At 41.9% G+C, this 24,612-nt stretch overlaps 4 protein-coding genes across 5 annotated transcripts in view; all 4 read left to right on the top strand.

Annotated features, from left to right (window-relative positions):
* The first annotated feature begins 171 nt into the window (after nt 1-171).
* On the top strand, nt 172-1,423 carry LOC110190552 (uncharacterized). The gene is made up of 2 exons (XM_020961107.2): nt 172-400; nt 500-1,423. The coding sequence occupies exons 1-2, from the start codon at nt 322-324 to the stop codon at nt 661-663; spliced, it is 243 nt and encodes an 80-aa protein (XP_020816766.1). The 5' UTR covers nt 172-321; the 3' UTR covers nt 664-1,423.
* vnc (GNAT family N-acetyltransferase vnc) lies at nt 706-1,423 on the top strand. The gene has a single exon (XM_020961106.2). It carries the CDS (start codon nt 706-708, stop codon nt 1,306-1,308), a length of 603 nt encoding a protein of 200 aa, XP_020816765.1. The 3' UTR covers nt 1,309-1,423.
* A 57-nt stretch (nt 1,424-1,480) lies between these two features.
* Nucleotides 1,481-2,303, top strand: LOC110190662 (N-alpha-acetyltransferase daf-31-like). The gene has a single exon (XM_020961263.2). The coding sequence runs from the start codon at nt 1,589-1,591 to the stop codon at nt 2,168-2,170; it is 582 nt and encodes a 193-aa protein (XP_020816922.2). The 5' UTR covers nt 1,481-1,588; the 3' UTR covers nt 2,171-2,303.
* Nucleotides 2,304-2,780: 477 nt separating this feature from the next.
* The window catches only part of dpr6 (defective proboscis extension response 6), a 143,455-nt gene continuing 121,623 nt past the window's right edge, over nt 2,781-24,612 (top strand). For both annotated transcript variants that reach the window (XM_020961199.2, XM_086833192.1), the window contains exon 1: nt 2,781-3,859. The gene's annotated coding sequence lies outside the window, so the exon portion shown is untranslated. The remainder of the gene's footprint in view (nt 3,860-24,612) is intronic.

Genomic DNA, 24,612 nt, shown 5'->3' with positions numbered 1-24,612 from the left:
GACTTATCAGTTCTCTATGTACAGAACTTAATGAGTAAATTGATTTTAATGCTTATTTTTCTTGAATTTATTGGTAATTTCATTGAAACCTCCCAATTAGGCATCAATTGTTGGAACCGTGAGATTTCGAGTTTGTTAAAACGGTCACACCTTCATGACAGCTGTTTTTTATTGTGAAAGCACCAGAAACCACACAAAACTTAAATAAACCCTTATTTTTGTGGAGCCTTAAATAGTGTACCAGAAGTTTTTAATTTATCACCTACACTTCCCTAGTTATTTGAATGTTTAGAGCTGACAATTGCACGATTTCCCCTTGAAATGTCCCTGCAAACGGGCTTGGTTTTCATTTTCACGATATTAGCCTCTGTTAGTTTCGTCGCAGCCATTATTTTGTTGGGTAAGCAGGCGCCCGCAGACGATTACGCATAGTGGTAGTCAAGTTTCAACACTCCGATCTGTCACTCAACCAGAAATTCGATTCCCCATTCCGTTGCAGGCTGGTTTCTCATCTGGAAGGCTTTTCTTTCAAAGTTTCGTCTCGTCCGCGAATTGTTGGGTCAGGAGGAACCGGAGGAGCAGCAGCCACTTGCCTGGGATCACCACCAGAACCAACAGCATCCACAGCAGCCGGGCAGAGCGAGGAAAGTTCGCCGAGACTAGCAGATACCAACCGTCAAGCCGAGCCGCAATAACAGCCACATCATGAACATCCGTTGCGCTAAACCCGAGGACCTGATGACCATGCAGCACTGCAACCTGCTGTGCCTGCCCGAGAACTACCAAATGAAGTACTACTTCTATCACGGCCTCACGTGGCCGCAGCTCAGCTACGTGGCCGAGGACGACAAGGGCAGCATCGTGGGCTACGTCCTGGCCAAGATGGAGGAGCCTGAGCCCAACGAGGAGAGCCGCCACGGCCACATCACCTCGTTGGCGGTAAAGCGCTCATACCGCCGCCTCGGCCTGGCCCAGAAGCTGATGAACCAGGCCTCGCAGGCAATGGTTGAGTGCTTCAACGCGCAGTATGTATCGCTCCACGTGCGCAAGAGCAACCGGGCTGCCCTCAATCTCTACGCCAACTCGCTCAAGTTTAAGATCATCGAGGTGGAGCCCAAGTACTATGCGGATGGCGAGGATGCCTACGCCATGCGGCGTGACCTCAGTGAATTTGCCGATGAGGATCAGGTCAAGTCGAAGCAGGCGGGTGACGAGGATTCGGCTGCCGGGGATAATAAGGTCTCGCATAGATCAAGCGGACACGGACACTCCCACAATCATAGCGGTCACGACGGCCATTGTTGCTAAACAATAAATGCTGACGGTGCGCATGTTTCGACGTTTTTTTGCATTTTTATGCATTAGGTTTTTGTAATTAATTAACAGATAAAGCGTAATTAAAATTAAACGGAAGTAATGACGATTAGTGCGAGTTTTTGTTGAGGTTGGTGAATATTTTTTTGGCTCAAAGTTGGCCAAGAGTCAAATGTCAAACATTTGTGTATTTTCCCATATAATTTTCATCTGAAATACGATTTTCGTGCAGAAGGATCAGCAGATATATTGAAAGAACTAAAACAGCCGCAAGATGAACATCCGTCGCGCCAACCCAGAGGACATCCTAAGCATGCAACACTGCAACCTGTTGTGTTTGGCCGAGAACTACCTTATGAAGTACTACCTTTGCATTGCTACCACCTGGCCGCAGCTCTGTTACGTGGCCGAGAACGAAGAGGGCCGTGTTGTTGGTTATTGCTTGGCCAAAATAATGGAACCGGATCCGAGCGACGGTCGTAATGGCCGTATCATCTCGCTGGCGGTAAAGCGTTCCTACCGCCGCCTCGGTTTGGCCGGAAAACTAATGGACCAGGTCGCAATGGCCATGGTCGAGTGCTTTAACGCACAGTATGCCTCGCTTCATGTGCGCAAGAGCAACCGGGCTGCCCTCAACCTTTACACAAACTCGCTGCAATTTAAGTTCCAGGAGCTAAAGGTCGGGTACTACAGGGATGGCGAAGATGCGTATTACATGCGGCGCGACCTTAGCGGATTCACCACCGTGGAGCAGGCTTTGGTTGAGGAGATGGGTTGCGGAGATCAGGTCTCGCAGAAATCCAGCGGACATGGACACTGCCACAGCCACTACGGACATGATGGACATTGCTGCTGAATGCCACAGGCTAGCACAGACTAAAAATCAATTGAAAAATATGAAATTAAATACTTATTGAACTAAAGCTATTGGATATAACATTTTGTTAAGTCCTAATAAAAGCCAACACATATAACATTTGAACCCATGATCCCTATGGGTACTGTTAGGGTATACACCCTTCGGATTCTCAATGTCAGTTTCTTCTTTCAAAGCATTTTTTATGATTCCCTTATTTTGTTTGTGTTAAAAAATGGATACTGTTTGTTCAAAAGCACCTAAGAATGGGTAAACCCCATCTAAGGGGTAAATTGAAGCCAAAAGTGGGTTAAAAAATTTTGGGCTTTTTGTTATGCGAAAAGTTTGTTGGCCCCAAAAGTTGGCCAAGCGGAAAGATGGCCCTTCTGCCGCCCCATGTGTGTGTGTGTGGAAAGTGTTGACTTTCGCGCCAACTTTTGTGTTCAATTTGTTTTGTAGGCGGCGCCTTGGTAAAAAAACCTTTATGGCAGCTTCTAACTGTTCCCATTTTTACAGTTTCCAGTGCCATAACGACACAAAGCTTTGGGAATTACCCAGCTTTTTCCAGTAAGCTGTCAGTACGCAAACTCAGTGGAACATCTGCGGCAACAGCTGTTCGCTCGCCACGTGGAGAAAGGTACTATTCCGGATGGCGCCAAAGAGAGACAGTGCGAGGGAGAAAGTACCACAAATCACAGCTGTCAAGTTTCAGGAGAAGCTCAGATGCTGGCTTTTCGCACAACTCGTGCTCGTTGGTGTTCGTTCAGTTCGTGAGGCGCAGGCTGAGCAAAAACGTCATGTTACCGGGTGTTCCCTTATCAGTTCGGTTGGCTACGTAAAACGTGCGGAAATCCAAAACTTAAGTTTCGAGTTGTAATAATGACGAGTGTTGAAAACACAGCGGTAAATCCTCTCAATTTAAAGCAAAATGAGGTTATGTGCGTGCAAATGACAGGCTGAATGGTAATCAACAATTATTATCGCTCTGCTAAATCAATAAACAGCAAGAACCCCGTAATAAACAACGAGAATTAAGTCACCGACATAACTACATAAACGCATTCAGTGTGGCAAAAGCCGGCCAAGCAGCAGTGGGTTCAAAAAGCCGGAGAATAGAAGCCTCTGCTCTGCTCCTCTCGTGTTGTTATTGTCGAAACGGGGTCAAAAGTTCGTGTCTCGCTCGCTAATTCAACCGCACTTGCAAAACACACCAAACACACACACACTCGCACACTCACACAACCGGCACACCACCCAGATAACGGTTCCTCTCAAGTGCAAGCAAAGACTGAGCGTCGCCCGTCTGGAAAACGCAAGAGAAAAGCTGAAAAACGCAAGCAGAAAGGCAAGAAAAGCAGACAAAAGCATTAGACACAAGTGCCAAGTAACTCAAAACTGCAGCCTAGGAGAGGCCTAAGAAAAAACACACGAAAGACAACACCAAAATACTAGACAAACTAGGCCAATTCGCGGGGCCGTCGGTGGCTGGCAGTGTAGTCAGTGGAAACTCGGAAAAGTGCTCGGGGAAAACGTGAAGAAATAAAAATAAAACAATAGAGGGCCAGTTCCCAGGCCATTTGTCAATGACTCGGGCACTCGCGTGACTTCCGATTCCGGCGGAGAGCTGAGGAATAACTGTAACCGTAACAGACTCCGGGACAAGGACTACTTCGAACACTTGTATTTACGGTAAGTCAAACAGGAGCTTCATTTAGTTTATATCCTTGATGGAGGTTTATTTTATTGGGTTTTATCTCAGTAATCTTTAATTTCTTGAATGCCGAAGTAATACTTCCCTCAGTCAGGCAATATAAATATGAGAAAATAATATTACAGCCAAAAGGTTTAGGTTTATTTGATATTTGACATCATCATCTATATATTATTATTAACTTGAAACTTTAAATTATAAAGTATATAGTTATCGTATCATATCATATCAGTCTTAAAGTTCTGACTTTGGCATAATGCACCTGAAGTCACATTTCATGAAATGACATCAAGGACTTTTCATAGGTTATTTAACTGACAGTCTAATTTGCACAAATATTTCCTTAAAACTTATTTTCACTTAATATGGAAATACACCAACTGTGCCAGTCAGTCAACGCATTGCGTATTTATTTATTTAAGAGGCGACCCGTTCAGCTTGCATTTCGGCCCCGTCTCCCCCCCACATCCCACTTGAAAAACTCGGAAAAGTCGGAAAACTTCAAAAGGCAACTTCACTATGTACTATGTAGATGGTGTAATGACATTTTGTCAGCGGGATTATGCCGAATGTTGGCCTCCACACCACACCGAACCACCATGGGCAACCTCATCCCGGCCTCATGATGATCCCCAACATAACCATCGTCGTCATCATTGTCTCTGTCACTGTCAACGCGTCTTGCATCTGTCAGGAGCAGAAAGAAGCATCTGCCCCCCATCCTAAGGCATACCATCCCTACCATCCAATTTCTCCTCCTCCTCCTCGGTGGAGGGTTGAGGGGTGAGGGTGGCGGCAACTCGCATCATTTTTAAGCAAACATTTGCTGTAGCCCCGGTGGTCCTTTCTTCTCTTTTGGCAGCAGTAGTGGCTGCTGAGCTGTTGGTCCGTGTTGTTCTTGCCGCCTGCCGACGCTCCCGTCAAGTGTTTACTACTTTTTGTGTGTGTTTTTGTTGCTGGCGCTACGTGTTGGCTCAGAAGATGTCAACAACTTTTGCTGGTTGTCGCTGGAAGCTTCGCATCTGCGCTTGTTTTTTCGCCACGCTGATGAAATTTGCAATTTGATTAATTCCTTGCTTTCTCGTATTTCCTTAATTTTTTGGTACATAGCACGGTGCATGTATGCACAGGCGACACACTAAAAGTTATTTTCCAAAAATTGTTGGTTTTGACATGGTTGTATTTTACTTTAGAAACTTCTAATAAATGCGATGAAAGAGGAAACTTCTAATAAGTAATAACACTAAAACCTATAAAAAATACTTAAAGCTTTTATTTATTTCTGAAATCTAAAATCTGTTTTATAATTGGTAAAACTTTGAACATTGTTTGATATACAAAACTCTCATCAATTTTATTGGTGAATATTTTCTTAAAAAAATACACCTGAAATTCTAGCTGGCGGGATAGTATAGTGTTCCTTTTAATTTTTTTTTACAAAGTTCTGTTATTTTTCATGTTCTCATATTCTTTTGGTAGTGTCCAAAAAAAAAATATTGTGAGGATTAAAAATGGTATTCCATTTTCATGGTTCTATGTTTTTACTGACAAAAAATACAGGAAAAAACCATAGATTGGTTACATATCCAAATCAGATAAAATATCAAAGTCAGCACAAAGTCGCTCCTTCTCTTCAAATGTAAGCACTTTAACGTTTTGAAAAAATTCAGCTTAAAAATTTCCTAAGTAATTTAATTCTGAAGTACTAATTTATAGTTACAATATCAATTTTTTAAGAAAATTGTTTATAAACTTTAAGGTTTCTTACTCTTTATTTGTTACTTGCAATTAAGCTTTTAAATTGTTAACTAAATCCACCATTTTAGGTGCCAAATTTTCCGCCAGTGTTCGCGAGTGTGTGTGCTTTGTTGCATAAGCGACAGGCTCAGCTGTCAAAATGCTTAGCAATGGCCACGTGGCTTCCGCTGGCGTTTCCGCCGCCGTTTCCGTTTCCGCTCGCACTAGCTCCCTCCATCGCTCTCGCTCTCGCTTAAAGGTGATTGATGGCCACACTCGCACTACTAATTAAAGTTATTTAACGAGTGCTCCTGGCCGTGGCCATTTTTCATTCCCTACTCGCGCTCACTTTGGTTTTGTGCGGCTGTGGCTGTGGCTCTCTCCAAGTGTTTATGGCTTCAATTCAATTAAACAACTGGGTCAGTTGTGGTCGCATTGGCACAAGGGCTTCCGGATCCTCATCCGCATCCGCATCCGCATCCACAGCCGCATCCGCGTCTGCAGACTGTAGACTGCGAACGGGAATCAACTTTCAGCGGCGTAATTAATTTTCTGCATAGGCCATCAGAGGACAAAGACGCATCATAAGGAAGGAAAGCGGGAGCAAAACATGAAATAGAGCTCCCTGCTGCGCAATGGGGCAAATTGCATTTATAATTCATTTGCTGGAAATTAAATATTTCTTAAATGAGCTGAAGGAGAAGAAAAAGGGCAAAGAGAGGAGAAGTTGAAGCATTTCGATGACGGAAAAAACATTCATTTTCCATTGTGAAGATTGTATTTATTAAATCCCCTTTTGAATGGAAGCATTGAAAGGTTCGAACCAGCACTCCTTTTGATTCGCATCTCAGCGGGACTTATATTGCTTTACACCCGCTGAACGCAGTACTGCTCCCGCAGCTGTCAATAGTTCTTTCGCGGTTTATTGTAAAGGGAGAGACCTGCAATTCACATTTATTACTCCATTTCAGCACTATTTATGAAGTTCTTAAATCATTTCCGCAATCCCAGCTTCGACCTGCACGCGTGGTGCGCCCAAGGAGCGATATCCACAATTGAAAAGTTTTTGCATACTGCGAAAACATTTTCGCAAAAGTTTATTTACAAGAACAAGCAAGGACGCTGTTCCTTCACAACATGGAAAGTTATTAACGAGCTGGAATATGTAAAATGTGTGGGGACTCTGGAAAGGACATGAGCTGGGAAATCAGAGTTTTCTCACTCAGTCAAGAAAGAGGCACTTTATTAAAAGTTGACCCTGATTTATAAAGGTCGTTCTTTATCTTTGATTAATAAGCAATACAGAAAACTGTTTTTAAATATATCGTAAACAATGTTAATTGATTTTTTGTTCTTAAGAGTATTTATCAAAGAAGCATTTATAGTATCTTATTTATATTATATTTATTTAGTCGAACTTTAAGCCTACACTTTGTTTCCTGCTAATGCTCCTTTTTCTTAAACTTTATTAGACCCAAAAGAGTTTCTTTCTTTTTTTGTCGGAGACAACGTATATATGCCCCATTAATTTTTGCAATCACTGTCCACTCGACTTCAATTTATAAGCTTCCTTATCTGTGCCATAGGAGCCGCCACTATACCCAATCGCTGTCCTTTCTTTGTTTATTCGATGGCATTTATTTATTTTCCGGGCTGTGCCATGTTGTTTTCCCATACCTCTTCCTTCCGGCCGTTAAATATGATTTTTTATTGCTGCTCCATCAAGCGAAAAAGAATCGTGCCGAAAAAGCGAGCCAACACATAATTTTGCAGCAATGAATTGGAAGTTTTTTAAGTTTAATATTTATCTGCCATCGATTTAAATGTCAGGCAAAATATGTCCTGCGGGAGTCAAGTGCGAAACTTTCTTTGGGGCAAGGCGAGCCAAAAGTTTTTGCCGGCCAAAGTTGATCAATGAAATTAAAAAGATTTATGATTTTTGGCCGGCCAGCTGAAAGTTCGCTGCTGTTGCTGCTGAATGAATCCCCACACGAGACCCGAAAATCCCAAGTGCGAATCTGAATCTTTGCGAAACAATCAGCAGCGACAAGGACGATGTCCTGCTGGGACATCCTGGCAAAGTTTTAGGGACCAAGTCCGGGGATATTATTTTGAATTGCACTCATTTCGGTTAATGGTCGAAGGAGACCCAGGTTTTGGGCAATAAAAAGGGCGACCGAAAATGGAACTTATAATAATCATCATCGGCCGAGAAACACAAAGCGCATTACATTACTTTCTATTACGATCGAAGGGACAAAACGCCCGGACAATGCCGAAAGTGTAAAAAAAGCGTCTTAAAAAAGCGTAACAGAAATAGAAAAGGAGAAATTATGTTAATTTAAAGTGAAGTCTCAATAACGGGGCCCGAACTCAAGTGTCCGAAAGTGTTTAAATCTGACAAAGGTCGCCCTCGAGAGCGGGGTTCAGCAAAGGACAATGTCCGGTCTTAACCCCTGCCTACTATTCTAGTGGTTTGGTCTGGGCCAACTTCCTGCTGCTCCCATGACTTACTGCCTGTTTGCTCCGAATCGCTAACGGGTTCCCAAACCCAACTTGGCCAACAAAGGACCATTGTGCTCGAGTCCTAGGCGGTCTTCGGTTACACAATTAAGGCTTGGTCACGCTAATTTCTGATTCTGATGCCAATGATGCTGTGTCAATGTGCCGATGCAGCCACGCCCATAAATATATGGCCTCCCACCCCCCGCAAGATTTTTGTTTGCTCTGGTCTTTGAGCCTTTAAATTAAATTTAAGCAGGCCAAGGAAGGAAAAAGGCGTTGCCCTTGGGGGGAGGAAAAGGGCGGTCTGCCAGATGTTTCTTTAATACACTCTCACACCGAATTCAGACACCCAACCCAACGATTCACACACCCACCAATATCTAAAAGTGACAAAAAAAAAAGGGAGAGGAGAGGAGTGGGTTTGAGGTGAAAAAAATAAACACGCAACTCTCTCGGTGTTGCTGAGTTGAGCACAAAACAAGCAAGGCTTCGTTCGGTTATCGCTGCTGTCACAGTTAAAGCCAGATACACTGGAAGAAAGTCAATCAAATAAGCAACACGAATTTTTAAAACTTACCATGATTTATACCAGGAAGTACCATATATTTAGAAGACAGAAAACCATGAATAAAACATTTCAATTTCGATAATTACTGAAAAGAAAGCGGCTTATAAAATCTCTTAAAATTTTAAAATATTCGATTATACATTAAAACCCTCAAATAGATTTTTTTTTTCAAGTTTTCTCCAAGTGCCTAAGTCTCGCTAAGCAATTGCTGCGTGAAAACTTAATTTAAGCGATTTTCCTCGACTAAGAACTGATAAGATGTGTCTGATTCAATAAATTGATCAACTCATGCAGGCGGACTAAGTCGCAATAAGTGACATTATCGCTACAGCCAGTCGTTGGTTGGGTGTGGATTTTCTCGCTGTGCATTATCCTAGGACCACCTATGCGACATGGCCATGGCCATTACATGACCCGCATCGCATCCCATCGAGCAAGCCAGCGAGCGGCGGGTGTCGTTTGCCTTTTGGCAGCAAAAAACACGCCTTGGCAAAATGTAAACAACGTAAATGGAAATGGCGTTGAGCAGGAAAAAAGGACAAAGAAAAAAAAAAAACAGATGAGAGTGTCACATTGAAGCCTTTTTGCTTCTTTTTTTATTCAGGTTTTCTTCCTTTTCGGGTTGCCTTCTGCCCTGGTCCCAGGTTCCTGGTTCCTGGTCTACAACCAACTTCCTACTCTGCTATTCCTTATTCGATGGCTCTCGAGCTGATTCCTGCTGTCAAAGGCAGTTTGGCGGCGACGTTTGCCAGTCAAATCAAATGCTCAATTTGCGCGAATATTGCTTATACGCCGTGTTGCCGCTTCGCAAAGGCAAAGGGAATGCGAAAAAGAGTGGAAAATCGCGGAAAGCTGCACTCCAAATACTCGCAGCACTCGCAAACTTAAATTAGTCGCTAACTTTTTCAACCAAAACTGCGAGTAATTACGGAATTCGGTGTATTTGAAACAGGTATTTGTGGTTTCTTTTAGAGTTGGAAATTTGTACTCGTTAAAGGACATTTTAAACTAAATTAATCAATGGTTTAAGGCTGGAGATCGGGCTTAAATTAGTTGCCAAAAGTAATTGCGAAAATCAGCGTGAAACTGATGACTCTGCAAGCTGTGCTGCGGCAACTCGATTTATTGACACTCACCTGCCCACTCACCTGCCCACTCACCTGTGTGGCTAGAAACTATTTTAGCGGCCTACCGCTTTAGTTACACCAAATCCCCCAATCTGCCCTGACAGCAGTTAATTAAAATTTAGTTTTCGCTTCGGTTTTATGCAGCCAAATGTTTGTTCGACAAACTTCGAATATGAATTGTGCGAATTTCGGGTGCGGGAAATCCGTTTGAGCCCATGGAAATGTGCTCGTTGTCAATAGTGTTTATCCCTGCCATTGACTGCAATTTGATTATGACCAAACATTTGCCAAAATGCATTACCTCGTGGAATTTGCAACTGTCACGAATGCATTAGCCGGTTCGGTTCGGTGCCGGGCGGGGAGCGGTCTCAGTAGCAAAAAAATATTTACATTAATTAAAAGAAAGCTGGCCACATGAGGAAAAGTCAAATGTCAACACGACCGCAAATTAATTTATAAATATATATTTCAGTATGTGCTCTGTAAGGGCATTAATACCCTGTAACCCAGCGAGCAGACAGCGGAGGAGTCTAATTAGTCTCAGTTAAGCTTTCAATTAAATGGGAGAAACGCTATTTATATTTAGCATTCCTTTTTTGTTTGTAACAGGAGCCTGAAATTAAGGCAATAAATTGTATTGTATATTTGAGGTTTCTTATGCTTAAATTATATTAGCGACTGATTAATATGTTTAAAATTAATGTAGTGTTGCTAGAACAATTAAAGTAAACAAATTAGCTGTAATATATTACATCTATGTCACCATTTAATTATTTAAAACATTATTCAGTAAAAGGACACAACATTTGCCATCTTCTTGGTTATTTATATTTTATGTTGCCTTGCAGGTATTGAAAATTCAGTTGAGGCTTAAGTTGCAAGTTGCCAAATTTAAATTTCCAGCTTGAACAATTAACAATGATGATGATGATAATAATGTTATAAAGGAAGTCTTATTTACACATGACCGATAATCCAATTTAATTTGCTTCAATTATCCTTCAGTAAAATGAGGCATTCAATTATTTAGGCAGCCAAAATATTTTAATATACATAGATAATAAGATGCTAGTTTAAGAAATTTACACGGACGAGGGGTGGGTATCAAAAGGTCGAGCTCTATGATGGGGCGAAATAATTCCGACTTGTTTTATTTTATTCCTTTTCGCCTTTTGTGTCTGCTTTATGCTAATGCCATGCTGCGGACGCTGCCATAAAATGTGCTAATACACAGGAGAGGGGGAAGCAGGGGGGGGAGGGCGTGCAGCATAGGCAGGGGGCGTGGCTTGGGGTCGCTTTGGGGCCGAAGCAGCGGGCAACAAGCGAGTGTTTGTAACTTTGCATTTAAAAAAGCATTATGTTAAAATCAGCCTACGGCCACAGCCAGCATCCCAAATGGCAGAGAAAGAGAGAGAAGAGTGAGCGGGGAAAAGCGGGAAAGATCGAGGAAATGCGGGGAAATGCGGGGAAAATATAGGGATTAAGGAGGAGGGGCGCGGAGGCAGGAGAGATGATGTGCAATTAGATTTCCGCTAAAGCGGATTTCGCGATATCGCGTGACTTGGGCCACCCAACAATTCACAGGCAGATACACCAAGAGAAAATGAGTTATCTTCTATTTATATCAAGAAAATACATAAAATATTCAAGTCTTATTTAAAAAGAAACATGTTTATTAATATTTAAAGAGCTTAATAGTATTCTGTTAAAGATTAAACCTTTGTTTTTAGTTATATACCAACCTAACTTATATTTCTTATTACACATATTAGGGTTTTCAGAGTTAACATTAGAATTTTGGTAAGATTAAATCTAATATTATATTTAATATTATAGAATATATTTTTGTAAGTGCATAGATACAGATAGAGGACCAGCAGGAGCAGTGGCAGTAGCGTTGCTTTTGGATTATATTTAAAAATCAGAGCGCAAAATTGTACAAAATGACAACAGCAGCTGGAAGAGGGGCGACTGTGGTGCTTAGAGGGGGAGGTGAATAGGAATAGGAATAGGGATGGCATTGGAGGGGTGGCACCATGGGGGTGGAGGGGCTGAAAGGCGGCAGGCAAGCGTAAAATGAAAACAAGTTGCTGGGCGCGCATGTAGGACGACGGCTGAAAAACCAGAATGGCAACAACAATTACAGCAACGACGACAATAGGAAATGACGACATGAATAACAAGAGCAGCGGCCCCGGAGAGGTGAGGGGGTGGGGCAGGAGTACGGGGTAGGGGGTTGAGGCCTACCCTCCAGGACGCGAAGTTTCATTGGTGGGGATGGCCAACAACTAGACACAGCAGGAGGGCCACAGGCAGCATCGCATCCATCGAATGATAACAGGCGCAAATATCAGGGATATTAAAAAAGTCAAGCTGGGTGCAAATGCTTCACCAAAGGCGGGGGGCGACAAGTTAGAAGCACTGAGAGAAAACAGAGCTAGATTGTTGATTTATGATTTCAAAATATTCAACAAAATAAACAGCAGTTCCAAACGTTTAGAAAGTACTATAAAGGTATTTCAAATAACCCTAGAATCAATATAGTTAGAAATTGCATTAAAAATATATTTCCCATACATATTTTTTGAAGTACCTTTTGCTGTTAACGGAGCGGGGTGTGAATGATGGCGGCTATAGTCGAAACAGAAGCAAACACCAAGGCTCCTTTTGTCTTAGCCAAGTGGATGAGCGTGGCCTCCTTATTATGCCTTGTTGATGCGCGATAACATCGAGGCGCAGGGATGGTTTGGGGACAGGTCCTGAATCAGGATCAGGAGGGGAGCACAACACTTTGCGTGACAATGGAAAACAATGCGATACATAGAAGCCTTGTCGAAGATACTGCCAACCCAGTGCCAGGACCCCCTCGCACAATGAGCGTAAATTAATGCGGATTCGAGATGAGACTGATGCTGAAATTCAGCCGGCGACAAGGAGTGCCCCCTTCAGATACACTGACATGGACATAATGGCGCTCGAGGCTCGAGGCTCGTCCTCGCACAGCACCATCCTCTCCAGAGATTTTTAATGGGCGGGGCCATTGGGTCAAGCAGCTATTTGAATGGCCCGGGGCATAAAGTTTGCCTAATCTGTCTTTCAGATGGATCAAAGATGGACTGCGGGTAATGAGGCGGTGTGGGATATCTCACAGAATGTATCCGTTTTGAGTGCCAACTAGTTTGCAGATTTAACTGGGCGGCTGATTTGAATTTTGAGATTCCATTAGGCCAAAGCTTAGGCTTACAACAAAAAATTCCGGTAGTTGCCAGGGAAATGTATAACTTCAGTGACTTGATGCCTAGTTATTAAAATTTAATAGTGTTGTGAGCTTTAATAGGATTAAATTTAAACTATTCATGCTATTTTTGATATTTAGCTTTAATAGGATTACACTTTTACATAGTATTTTTGTCTTTTGATAGGTACAATAATATATATATCTTACAAAATATCGACTTAGAGATGAATTTGGGGGAAACAACTTAAAATTTATTTAAATGGCTTTAAAAATGTTCAATGTAATTTTATACATTTTATTTAGTTTATTAAATAAATTTTTAGCCCAAGGGAGATTTTGTTGTACTTGATTTGTCAACAGTTATAGACTTTCCATATTTACAAATCTATTTTTATTTTATGCAAAGCCCTAAAGGCCAATAGAAACTCCTAAAATTCCACAAAATTCGTTGCAATTGAATTCCAAAAAAATTGAAAAGGAATACAAATTCAAGCATCGACTGCTAATGAAATGTTTGTTACCGGAAAGGGCCGGGAAGATCCTGTGGCGATCGAGGGTCGTATGTTGCATTCATCGCGCTGAATCGTTTAAGCGCCCGCAATTAACCCTCGAGTTCCACACGGCGTATGCGTGATGTGCGATGTGCGCGTCAATTGCAGCGCGAAAATTCACTTAGGCAACCGGGTTAAAACGCAACGGTAAATGGCAACTGGAAACTGGTAAAATGTTGAATGGCGAAAACCATCTGCGGATGGCAGTTGCCAATTTTGTGGCGGTCGAGCGGTTCAAATGTCAAATGCGATGCATTGCGGGTGCCTTAATTTATGCAACACCAGGTCAGCAACAGCATCACATGTTGGCCAGGGTGTGTGTATGGGTGTGGGTGTGGGTGTAAATGGGTGTGCCGGTGTGCCGGTGTGTGTGTAAAAGGATGGACTGTGTAAATAACGCATTCCGCGGCAGTCGCCAGTGAGCAATATTTTCGTATGCCATTGCCGAAAGTTTGTAACTGAATTTTATTAGCACAAATTTCATTTGCATTTTATTTGCGTTTTCGTTGCAAAAACTAGTTTTTTTTTTAATATTTTTTAGACTGTCCTCTTTAAATTGCTGTGAAAATAACAAACTAAGTCAAAACTAAAGACAAACAACAGCAATTGGCCGAATAAAATACAACACAGTGCAAGGCATAATGCAATTTTATGCGTTGGTCTCTCTTTTTATCATCTACTTGTTTACCAATTTTTTTTTCCTATAACTTTTATAATGCAGTTTGTGCGGCTCTGATTTAATCATACTCTAACCCAGAGGGGTACACTCTATATATGTATATACATATATACATCTATATATATATATATATTGTTGTCACTTCAGAGCGCGCAAGCTTCAAAACTTTGACAGACCGAAACGTCAAAGTTCCGGCGGCCAAAAGGTCCTGCCCGGGGTCCTCTGTCCGCTGCAAATTGGCCATGTTCAACACTGTTGCCAAGTCAGGGGAGAAGGAATAAGGGCAGGGGACAGCGAGAAAATACAAATTCGTTTCTGGTTTTGCTCTTTTATAATGCCATAAAGTAGAGCAAATGTTTTGACCGAAATTAAACAGTTCTTGTTGTTAACACATACGCAAAGGCAGCCGAAAGGAAGAGCGGGGCGGAGAGGGAGGCATAATTGAACTTATAATTGGGCAAAGTTTAAATATTGTGCGGCATTTGAAAGTTGCGGGCTGCAGCTAAGCGAAGGCATAAAAACTTGGTCACTGAAATGCGGCCTAAAGGAAATGAAATAATATTTTACTGAAGTGTTTGGATTGTGTTCGGGGACAGCAGTTGTTTAACTTAGTTTGGCCAAAACTTTTGCGCCATTTTGACACTGTGAAAGTTCTTGAAAAAAGCACAGTTTTTTCCATAAAGTTAATATAGCCACATTGAGTTTTTTTTTTTGGTTTTAATACAGAAATTATGTAAGGCAAGCGCTTAGGCACCCATAATTAATCAAATTAAAATCAAATACAGGCTTTGTACCCAGCAAGTGTAATCAGAGCTCCAGCGTCATATAATTTATAAGGGTTTTATGACTGAATCTGGCTGATCCGGACCCCGACTCCCGACCCTTGACCATATCCTGTCGCGTGCTTAAGCAGGATATTTACGAGGACCCCTCGACCCCCCGTCTAAAGTCGTGTAGGGCTCGTAGAATTTTATGCCGGAGTCATTAATTCGGGCGCTTAAATTAGCAGCTGGTGTGAATTATATGTCGAAAAGTTTGCTCGATAAAATGCCAAGGGGATACGAGAGGGGGTTCCCCTTGCTTATAAATACCCTCACATCCCGATATATATACTACTATATATGCATGCAAATATAGAGAGAGGTGAGCAAAAGCAGACCCTCGTGCATGCATATAAATGCGAACTGTTGTCGCGTACCTTTTTTTTATTGACGTAATTTTATGCCATTTTCGGATTTTCACAGAGAAAACTACTAGGAGAAGGAGGAGGGTTCGTTCCTCCTCCTTTTCGGGCTTATCAAAATTCTATGAAAATTCGAATTGACATTTAACAACTGCTTTTGTGCGCATTTACATTTAATTTGTATACGATTTTTGCTGTTCCGACTTTTTATGCGCCTCTCAACTCACTCAAGATTGCGGCTTCATTTTACGAATGTCGCTCTTTTTTTATTTTTATTATTATTTCCCCTTGACGGCGGACTCTGGCATGCTGTCGCTTAGCCAGCGTAAAGTCATTAAAACTTTTTGACTATTTTAAGCACAGCGCTGAAAAATAAATAAAACTGTCATTGCATGTTGTTTGAGTTTGAGTTTGTGCCGAGGATCATTCGAGGGGTTGCTCATAGCCCCCTTGGATCCCCCTTGAATCCCCCTTGAGTGTGGGCTTCACTCGATAAGCCACTGCACACAGTGGCTTTAATTGCGCGGACAGTCGCGGTTGTTGGCCTTTTATTTGGGGGACTTCAAGAGGGTTTCCTCTCTTTTTGCGAAACATAAAGTGAAACTTTCAGATTTGAGTTCCTATTTCTTAATTGGGTCAAGCGAGAAGCTCTTGGGTGTGGGATGGCTGACACATAATGAGTTATTTTTTGCCCAATAAATTTCTATGCATTTCACAAGCGGATAAAGTTTTTGGTGTTGGCCCAAGAGGTAAATGAATTAGGTAATCAAAAGACGTAGAATCCCTGGGAAGATCAAAGGCTTTCGGGGGGTATGGGTATTAAAATTATGGCCGCAAGACGTGGTCAGGGACCGAAGGAAAAAAGCAAGGCGAACGAACCTCAACCCGACTAATTACGCGCTAATTAATAATTCAAATTATGTTCTGTCCCAGGGAACCCAAGAAACAACAAAGGCGGACACCAAGACGAATGTCAATGTCTTGTGGTTAAGAGTTTAGACTAATTGATACTCCTTAAAGGGTTTATTTAATACTGGAAATTAAATAAACTTAATATTTAACGATTCTAATTTTCTATTTTACCATACTCAACTTTACTTTTAATTAAATTCCCCTAATTTATGACTTTAACATTCTAAGGCCACCTAGATGTACTCACAAAACATCTGACAACTTGATATACTGCCGTCCTCTGTTTATCTTGATTAGTGAAAGTGTCGGGGCATAAAAAAATGTATAAAAAGGGTCATCACATATTTTTCCATTTTCATATTCCGGGGCTAAATGAAAATGAATTAGAGAGGGGAAGTTTGATTCGCCGGCCCCCCTCGCGGCAAGGTTAAGTTTTTCCAAAAATTGCACAATTTATCATCGCAAAATGTAAAGTTTGTTGTGCTTGGCTCTTTTGCTAATGAATGAATGCAAAATGTTAATGCTGCTGCTGTTGCTGCTGCCAAAGTGAAACTTTTCGCGCTTCGTTATTAATTAAAGTTACAAAGATACAGATACCAGATACAGCTTCTGGACAAGCCAAGGGGTTGTAAGAAAGGGGTTGAGAGCGTCTCGGCTTCATCAATCAGTTTCAGTGTTCATTAGCTCGAAGGATTTAATATGCGCGCTGAGTGCACGTCTTATGATTTATACCAGGAGCGAGTGAGCGCCAAGGAGTCGCATCCAACACTGCGTATGAGTAATATTAATTATTTAAGCGCTCGTTATGCCGCTTCATACTCCTGTTCCTCTGGATCCTCCGGTTCCTCCAGCTCCTCCGGCTCCTCTGCTCACTTGGGCAGTGGGTCAGTGGTCCGACTGTCTGTTTTCTGTTTGTGGCACCCCAGTGCATTTGTCTGCCCATTTGCCGTTGGCCATTGGCCATTGGCCTGCTTTTTTGCACCATCCGGGGCTTCATAAAAAAAGCCATACATGTTCCCCCCTAAAAAAAGAGAGCAACAAAAATTGTTTACATTTTTCTCTGATCCCTGAGCCACCACCTCCCTGCACATATACTATATATAGTTATGATATTTTTTTATATGCCCACAAATGTTACTGACGGAGAGAGAGTTCATTTCGGGGGCACACGAAAAACAAATTAAAGTCGACTTGCCATTGCTTACCTCTGCTCCTGCTGTCTCTCTATCTCTCCTTGGCTCATCCTCCATCCTTTTATTTTTTATTATTTTCCTGACCCGGTTATTGTTGTGCAGTTACAAATGCTCACTGGGGAGCCATTGGGAGCATAAAGAGCACTAAGCTGCTCTTGGCCATGAATTATGTTTTAATTGGGCGCGTATTTGGGAAATAAGGGCCAGTTAAGACCCCGGGGTGATAATGAAAAGTGCGATATCCATAATGACTTTCAAGCTGTTTCAAATAATATTTATGCCATTAGTTTTTTTTATTTTTTGTTATTTCGTGGCTCTTAAAATGTTGATTGTTATTATGGTTATATTTTTGAACAGAGTAAAGTATATAAGGCTTAAAATTCAAATCTTCTTGATGCGACAGTTCCTGGAACGAAACCTATTACAGTTTTCTGGGAATTTTTGGCCACCTTGAGAGTTGTCTTAATCCTGAAATCTGTTTTCGTTGAATTTTCCCTTTACTTTCTAGCTACTGATACATTTTACGCCAAGTCTTGAAGCTCTGTCGCTTGGCTCTTCGAGGAGAATTAAAATTGGAATTCCTTTGTAAAGCACAGACTTTCTCCTTGGCCTTTTGTGCAGGTAATGTTAATGGGGGCGTGGCACGTGCACAATTTATGGAGGCTGAAGTCATTCACCTAATGAATGCGCCAAGGTGAGAGAAGAAAAAAGGAGAGAAATCGTCAAGGAAGGAAGGGGAACCCAAATGAAGCGAACAGAAAGAGCAATGACAGCAACAGGCGCAAAATCTGAATAAATAATGTAAAAAATCAGCAAACTGATTTGCAAAGGAGGCCCTGAGTAAATGCGTTAAAAAAATAAGAGCAAAAAAATACGAAACCGAAGCGAAATATTGAAATGTTAATGAAGTTTACTTTCCGCTGATTTGTTCTGGCTCCAGCCTCCAGAGTTTTCCGCCACTCTTCAGTGAGCTTTCCCATAGAGTTTTCCGAGTTCTCGCTTCCTGTTGATTCTGCGGCCGCCGCAATCAACAAATGATTGAAGAAGCCCTCCCGGGAGGAGAGATGGCGAGATGCTTCAATAAAATCAAATATTGATTTTAGCGTCTGGCTGTGTGCAACATATTGGGTAAAAATTTTAATTACATTCTCTGGCTAAAATTTGTGGCAACCATCTCTGGTCTCATTACTTCCTGTCTTTGATTGCCGAGATTTTGATTAAATTTTAAGGCAATAAAAAACTTAAATTCTTACCTTTTCATTTCTTTGATACATACCATTTTTTGAATAACAATTTTAACCACTCAAAATTCCAATATTGGACTTATCCTTCAAGCTTAAGAGATGAAAAGCCGGGATTATATGTAATATATATTGTGTTACATTTTAATTATATTCCTCGATTAAATGTGGCAACATCTTGCTCTCATTAACTCCGGAGACTGCGGCCTTTGATGATCTCTGCTGTCTGTGTTTGTGTTCCGCACACGTGTTGCTTTGATATTTGATTTGATGGGCGAAACTTCGGGGCCCGTTCTTTGTGGAAGTCAAACAAAAAGAAAGTTTTGCATGTGAATTAAATGAATATTGATGCGTGTAGCAGTGGCAGTGGGAGTGGACCCCATGCTCGTCTTGTAATTTTTTTGTGGCTCCTCCCGGGGTCCTTGGTGAGTGAGCAATTATAGTAATTGCTTTGGCAGTCGGCCGAGGGGAATGAATGGCCTCGTCCAGGGGCAACTGTCGTCGGTTCATTAGCATAAATATCAGCTTACTCGTGGCCATAATGTGCATATTTTAAAATGTATGAATATATCTTTGGCGAGGGTCCTTTTGTCCTGTCCACGGTGTCTTGGGCTGGCTTGTTGATTCGAATGAAATATATTATTATGGCAAACACGCAGGACATTGAACAGGATCCCTGGGGGCCTCTCGCCGCTCGCGCCTGCCAGCTTTATTAATTTATATTGTTGACTTTTATCAGCGGCGTCATGTCAGTTGTGTTGTTGTTGCTGTTTTGTTGTTTTCGGCCGCGTTCTTGTCCTTGTTCCTGTGGGTGTCCTGTGAGTATAAGCACCCCCGCCTTATCAGCAACACGTGTAATGAATGCCTAAACTGTCATTATCACCTCCACTGTGCCGAGAGTATGTTTTTCGGTTGTCATGTCAGCAAATATTGTAGCAAGATATCCCCGGCTCTTGGCAAGATTTATGGCAGTGTTGGGATAAGGATAAGGATAAGGTCGTGGAAGCAGCCGCGGGCATCCTTTGCTTGCGAATGGCATAATGTGACACATATCAACATTTATGTTGTTCTTAGCCAAGGTAGTTATGAATGTATTTGCCGCTGAATGTTGTTTATCCTTCGTGGGTTGCAGCAAGGACCAAGGAGTGGGCTGTCGCCTGTTTCTCATTCATTTTTCCATTTGCATGCTAAAGTTCTGTGGGTTTTTGTGTGTGGCTGTGGTGTAAGGGGAACACCTGCCCAGACGTTCCTCTTTCGATTCGCATTACTCATACGCTCCGTGGGCGGCTTTTGAATGGTGCTTCGCTGTGTGGCTTGCAAATTTTAAGTTGCTATTTATATTTATGGCCAGGCTAGAAAAGCATTAACAAAAACAACAAACTGAATAAAGCCAACAACAACAACCCGAACTACAACTGCAATAGCGGGCATAATAATAATAAAAGCTCACGCACAGACTCCGGTTGTTCTTGTTAAGCTACACTTGGGGGAAAATATTTCCATAAAAATTCATAAAGGTTTTGCACTATTTATTTTTAATAAGCATTAATATCAATTAGTTGTTTCATTAGTTTGTAAAACTAAATAACATTGAAGTATAGTTAAAGTTAGAGTTCTTAAGTGCAATATTTGTTTTTAAATTTGAATTTTTAAAAGATTTTATGTAGACTTCAATACACCTTAATTTTTTTTATTTATTTCTATCGCATTTCTCATTTTCTATCCTTAATAAAAACTTAAGTTTACAGAAAAATTTTATTGAGATGATAAACTCTTGTGTTTTTTCGTAAGGTAAGGTTAATATTGAAGATAGAAAGAGTACTTTTTGATTGATGGTTGAATGCATATTACTTTGTTAAATATGATATATAAATATAAACAAAGTTACTTTTAGAAACATGACCCTAAAAAGTTCTAAAATAACAAATATTTCTCTATATGTATGCTGTCATCGCCTTCAAGAGCGCAATAAGTCATAAAAAGAAAAACTTTTAAAGGGCTCTTAACTTTCACTTTCATCTGGAGCAGCCTTGCCTTGCCTCGCCTCGGCCGACTGACTCGCCGAAAGTCTGTCTATTTACTGGTCCGTCCGTTCGTCCTTGCGTCGTCCCTATTGTGTGCCCACTGTACAGGATTCGCCACTCACTGGCCGCCGCTTAAGTTAACTTTTATGATTGTGATTCTCCGGCCGGAGAATGGAGCACGGAGCACGAGCCAAGTGCGGTCACAGAGCCGGAATATCAACGAAAAGGACGCGAGGCCGTCGACGGGCGGTCGCATAAATAAGAAAGCGACTGTAAGTGATGGACTTTATTTTTAATATTGGCCGCGAAGGAGAAGGCGCAGGCGAACGCGACTCGCGAGATGAGATGAGATGGAAGAATGCCAGGACCATCGCATCGGCATGAATATTAAGAATTTCGTATCCTCCCTCGACGGGTTTATATTTTTAAATGAAATGAGATGGCCAAGGCTCCCGCTCGCTCTTGGCACTAATGAAAATATGTTCGAAATGTAAATTGAGACATTCGCCAGGCTTTGGGGCAGCTTTTACGATATCCGGCGCCTAATGAATTTGTCCAATGCCCCACCGCTGACCCACATCCAACATTCGTCCGTTGGTCATCTTATCGCTCTGCCTGTGTCCTGTCTGTCTATCTGTATATCTCTGTATATCTGAGCTGGAACTGGAGCTGGAGCTGGAGTGGGATTGGTTGAAGAGGAGTGGACACTCTTACCCTTTTCAATTTGCTGATATTGTGGGAAATGGGTCCCAGTGTGATAATCACAAAGAATGCGGAAATGGAAAGTGGTGGTGGCCTGGTCCCTTGTTAACTTTTGTGTCGCCTTTGTACCGCTGTCTCTCACTAAGCCAAATATACCCTGTATAGTGGGGGTCCTTATTGAGGCAGACATTAAATATGTTAATTAATTATAACGCTGTGGCTATTCTGTCATGGATTTTTTGCCTTGAGGAATCGAGTTTCCTAACAGTTTCAGCACTTTTACTAATTGACTTTTGTGGCTTAAGAGGAATAGATTATTTTTATATTGCTTACATAGAAGTGAAGTCTTTTTCAGATGTATATGCTTATGTAGTACTTAGTTATCCTTATCCATATTTTATATAAAATGATAGTCGTTCATTCTTAAAATGATTATTCTTACAAAGTAAACATTACTTAGTATTCCTTTAAAATTCTATTATTATTTTTTGGAAATGGTTATCTTAGGGTGTTACCAGCGAGGTATCCTTTAGTTCATCACTTCTCCTTACTGGCTTTAACTCATTATGAACTATGCTGGCCATGTCAGACGAAGAGCAACAGTCGTTTCAGGATCAGGCCGCCTTGGTCGCATTCTTTGGGTCTTTATCGCGCAAACCAAGTTGCGCAAATCGCCATAAATCTTTGGGCTGATTTATGTCGCCGCCCGGCATTGGCCTCCAAAATTTATCGCAGCCCGATGACAGCTGCGCCCACGGCCACAGTCGTCCCTCGATGTGGATTCGGTTGTCCGTTGTCCGTTGTCCCTTTTTCCGCTGTCCGTTCAGGAGAGCGACCGCTGTCCGCTGTCCGCGACCAGCCATGGCCGGCGTTTGTCAGCGGCTAGCATTTCTGGTGTGGATGGCTTGCGGCCGCGCATCTTTTTGCTGTCCTTCATCCTTCGTCCTCCCTGAGTGGCCGTCTTCAAGGCAAACAGGCCGTCAGACATGTGGCCAGGATATGGGATGTGTCCGCGAGTCCGTGAGTCCTTGTGTGAGTGGGCTTAATTATCATGGCCGACCGTCTCGATGCCTTTCTGTGTGACTTCTGTCGGAAATTAATTTCCTCGCGGCACGTTTCCACTCACATTCACAACCCACATTCACAACTCACACTCACACTCAGTGGCAGCGAAAGTGTGGCGACCATTGTTTGCCAAGTGTGAGTGTCTGTGCAAATGCTCTTTGCAGCGTATTTGCGTTTAATTTTGTATGAATAACGGAAATTTGCGGCTTTCCGACATTTTAAATTGCCATTAAAGCCGATGGAAAAGCGAGAAGCATTCGGGCCATTACACAAACGGATGGACGAAGAAGTCTTCATGTGGTTGCAGCTGCGGTAAGCACGGAGCTCTCAGATACAAATGTTGAAATATTGAATGTATAAATAAACTATTCCGAATGCCAGAAACTGCTACTATTGCTGATTGATTTAAACTTTACTTCCAGGCAACAGAAATTGAATTAAAATGTTGAAAAGCACACGTGATTTTAGCGAAAGATTAATTGGCCCAGTTCGCACTCGTAGGTCGTAGGTCGCGGGAAATCATAAAGTTTTCCCTGCGGAGAGTACACACATCAGGGCTAATTAAATCCCCGACTTAATCAGGCCCTTATATTGCCAATTAATAATTGCAACAGACAGTTGGACTTTAATTAAATGCAAGTTGGTTTACTTGTTTGATTTTAAGTGTGGAATCATTGTGATATCAATTTCTCATTACATTTATCTCCAATCTGGAGAAAGGTAATTATAAATGGAAGTTATCATAGGTAGAAGAATATTTTCGAAAATAGAATTCACTAAAGAATTCTTATATTAACGAATGAATGACTGAACATTTTTATATTTCCTATTGAGTTTGTCATTCATTTATCTATTGGGAAATATTACAAGATTATTATTAAATAGAATTATAAATGGAGCTGTCAAAAAGTCTGTCTCCTTCAGGTGCTTACACATTAAACAATTAGGTAATTTAATTGAACAGCAACAAATGTCTGGCCAAATTGAATTAGATTTCCACATATGAGTTAACACACACTATAAAGTCTGTCCCCATTAGCACTTTGCTGGCATAAATCAGACTCAAGTCAAATCCTCGTTGAGTTATATCAACAAATCCAGAGTCGGATTTCATATAGCATTGCTCCCGAGGAGCAAATTGGAGCTGGCTCCTAATATATTCGGCCATGCAAATGAAAGTAGAGAAGGCCACACACATAAACAGCAACCGAATCAGGATAATGCAGAGCCGGAGGATTTTATTATACGGCGGAGTGGAGTCACGACGACAGCTGTGTGGCTCTTATTGGCAATTATTGTCCATAAATTGCACATTTATGAGGGAGGGACGCACTTCGAGTGTGTGTGTGGGCCGAAGAGAGAGCGTTAGTTTACCTTTTTGTGAATGCCGCAAATGTGCTCGTATTTCGTCTCTAATGTGGTCCATTAAGACTCGGACGGCTGTTCCAACTTGGCCAAGTCTGGGCAAATATTTGGCCAACGGTTAGCCACTCATCCAGGCTCGAAGCCTCGGAACTTGGCTTTGTGGCTTGTGGCCGAGTCAATCCCAGAGTCCAGGGCCCAGAGCCCAGTTCCCAGAGTTCAGATCCTCCAAGCAGAGGCGTTGGCTTAATTGCATTTCATAGCAGCTTTGTGTCGGCTTTAAGTCAACCATCATCTGCCCCCCATCTTGATTTGTTTGGCCTGTTCGCCGGGTCAAAGGGCAACTAAATCAATACGGCAAGTGTGCGACTAGAACGACAACGACGACGACAGCGAGTGGCTGCCAACAAATCAACATGGGGAAAATTCTCGTGATGCCAAAAGAGGGGCAGCCGAGGGGAGCTACGAGTGAGAAAAATCTATGCATGAATGCGATTTTCAACACATTTTTCACATTAACTGCCAGCAGCTTCAGCTCCCAGCTTCGATGTCTGTAATTTTGTATGCACAGTCTGCTGGCAGGACAACAAATCACCCATCGTCGTCCTCGTCGTCGTCGTCCTCCCGGTTATCTCTGTGGGCGG

This window comes from Drosophila serrata, unplaced genomic scaffold, assembly GCF_035046125.1.
Source record: "Drosophila serrata isolate PLE 108 unplaced genomic scaffold, ASM3504612v1 contig_272, whole genome shotgun sequence".
NCBI classification, from domain to species: Eukaryota; Metazoa; Arthropoda; class Insecta; order Diptera; family Drosophilidae; genus Drosophila; species Drosophila serrata.
The sequence above is the reverse complement of the archived record's forward strand: the minus strand, read 5'-3'. Positions and strand labels throughout refer to the sequence as shown.

What these genes read in the sequence shown, in the direction of transcription:
- LOC110190552 (XM_020961107.2), top strand. Translation starts at nt 322, where the DNA reads ATGTCCCTGCAAACGGGCTTGGTTTTCATTTTCACGATATTAGCCTCT. An exon ending in CGCAGCCATTATTTTGTTGG is followed by an intron (nt 401 to 499) that starts GTAAGCAGGCGC and finishes ATTCCGTTGCAG; the next exon opens with GCTGGTTTCTCATCTGGAAG.
- vnc (XM_020961106.2), top strand. Translation starts at nt 706, where the DNA reads ATGAACATCCGTTGCGCTAAACCCGAGGACCTGATGACCATGCAGCAC.
- LOC110190662 (XM_020961263.2), top strand. Translation starts at nt 1,589, where the DNA reads ATGAACATCCGTCGCGCCAACCCAGAGGACATCCTAAGCATGCAACAC.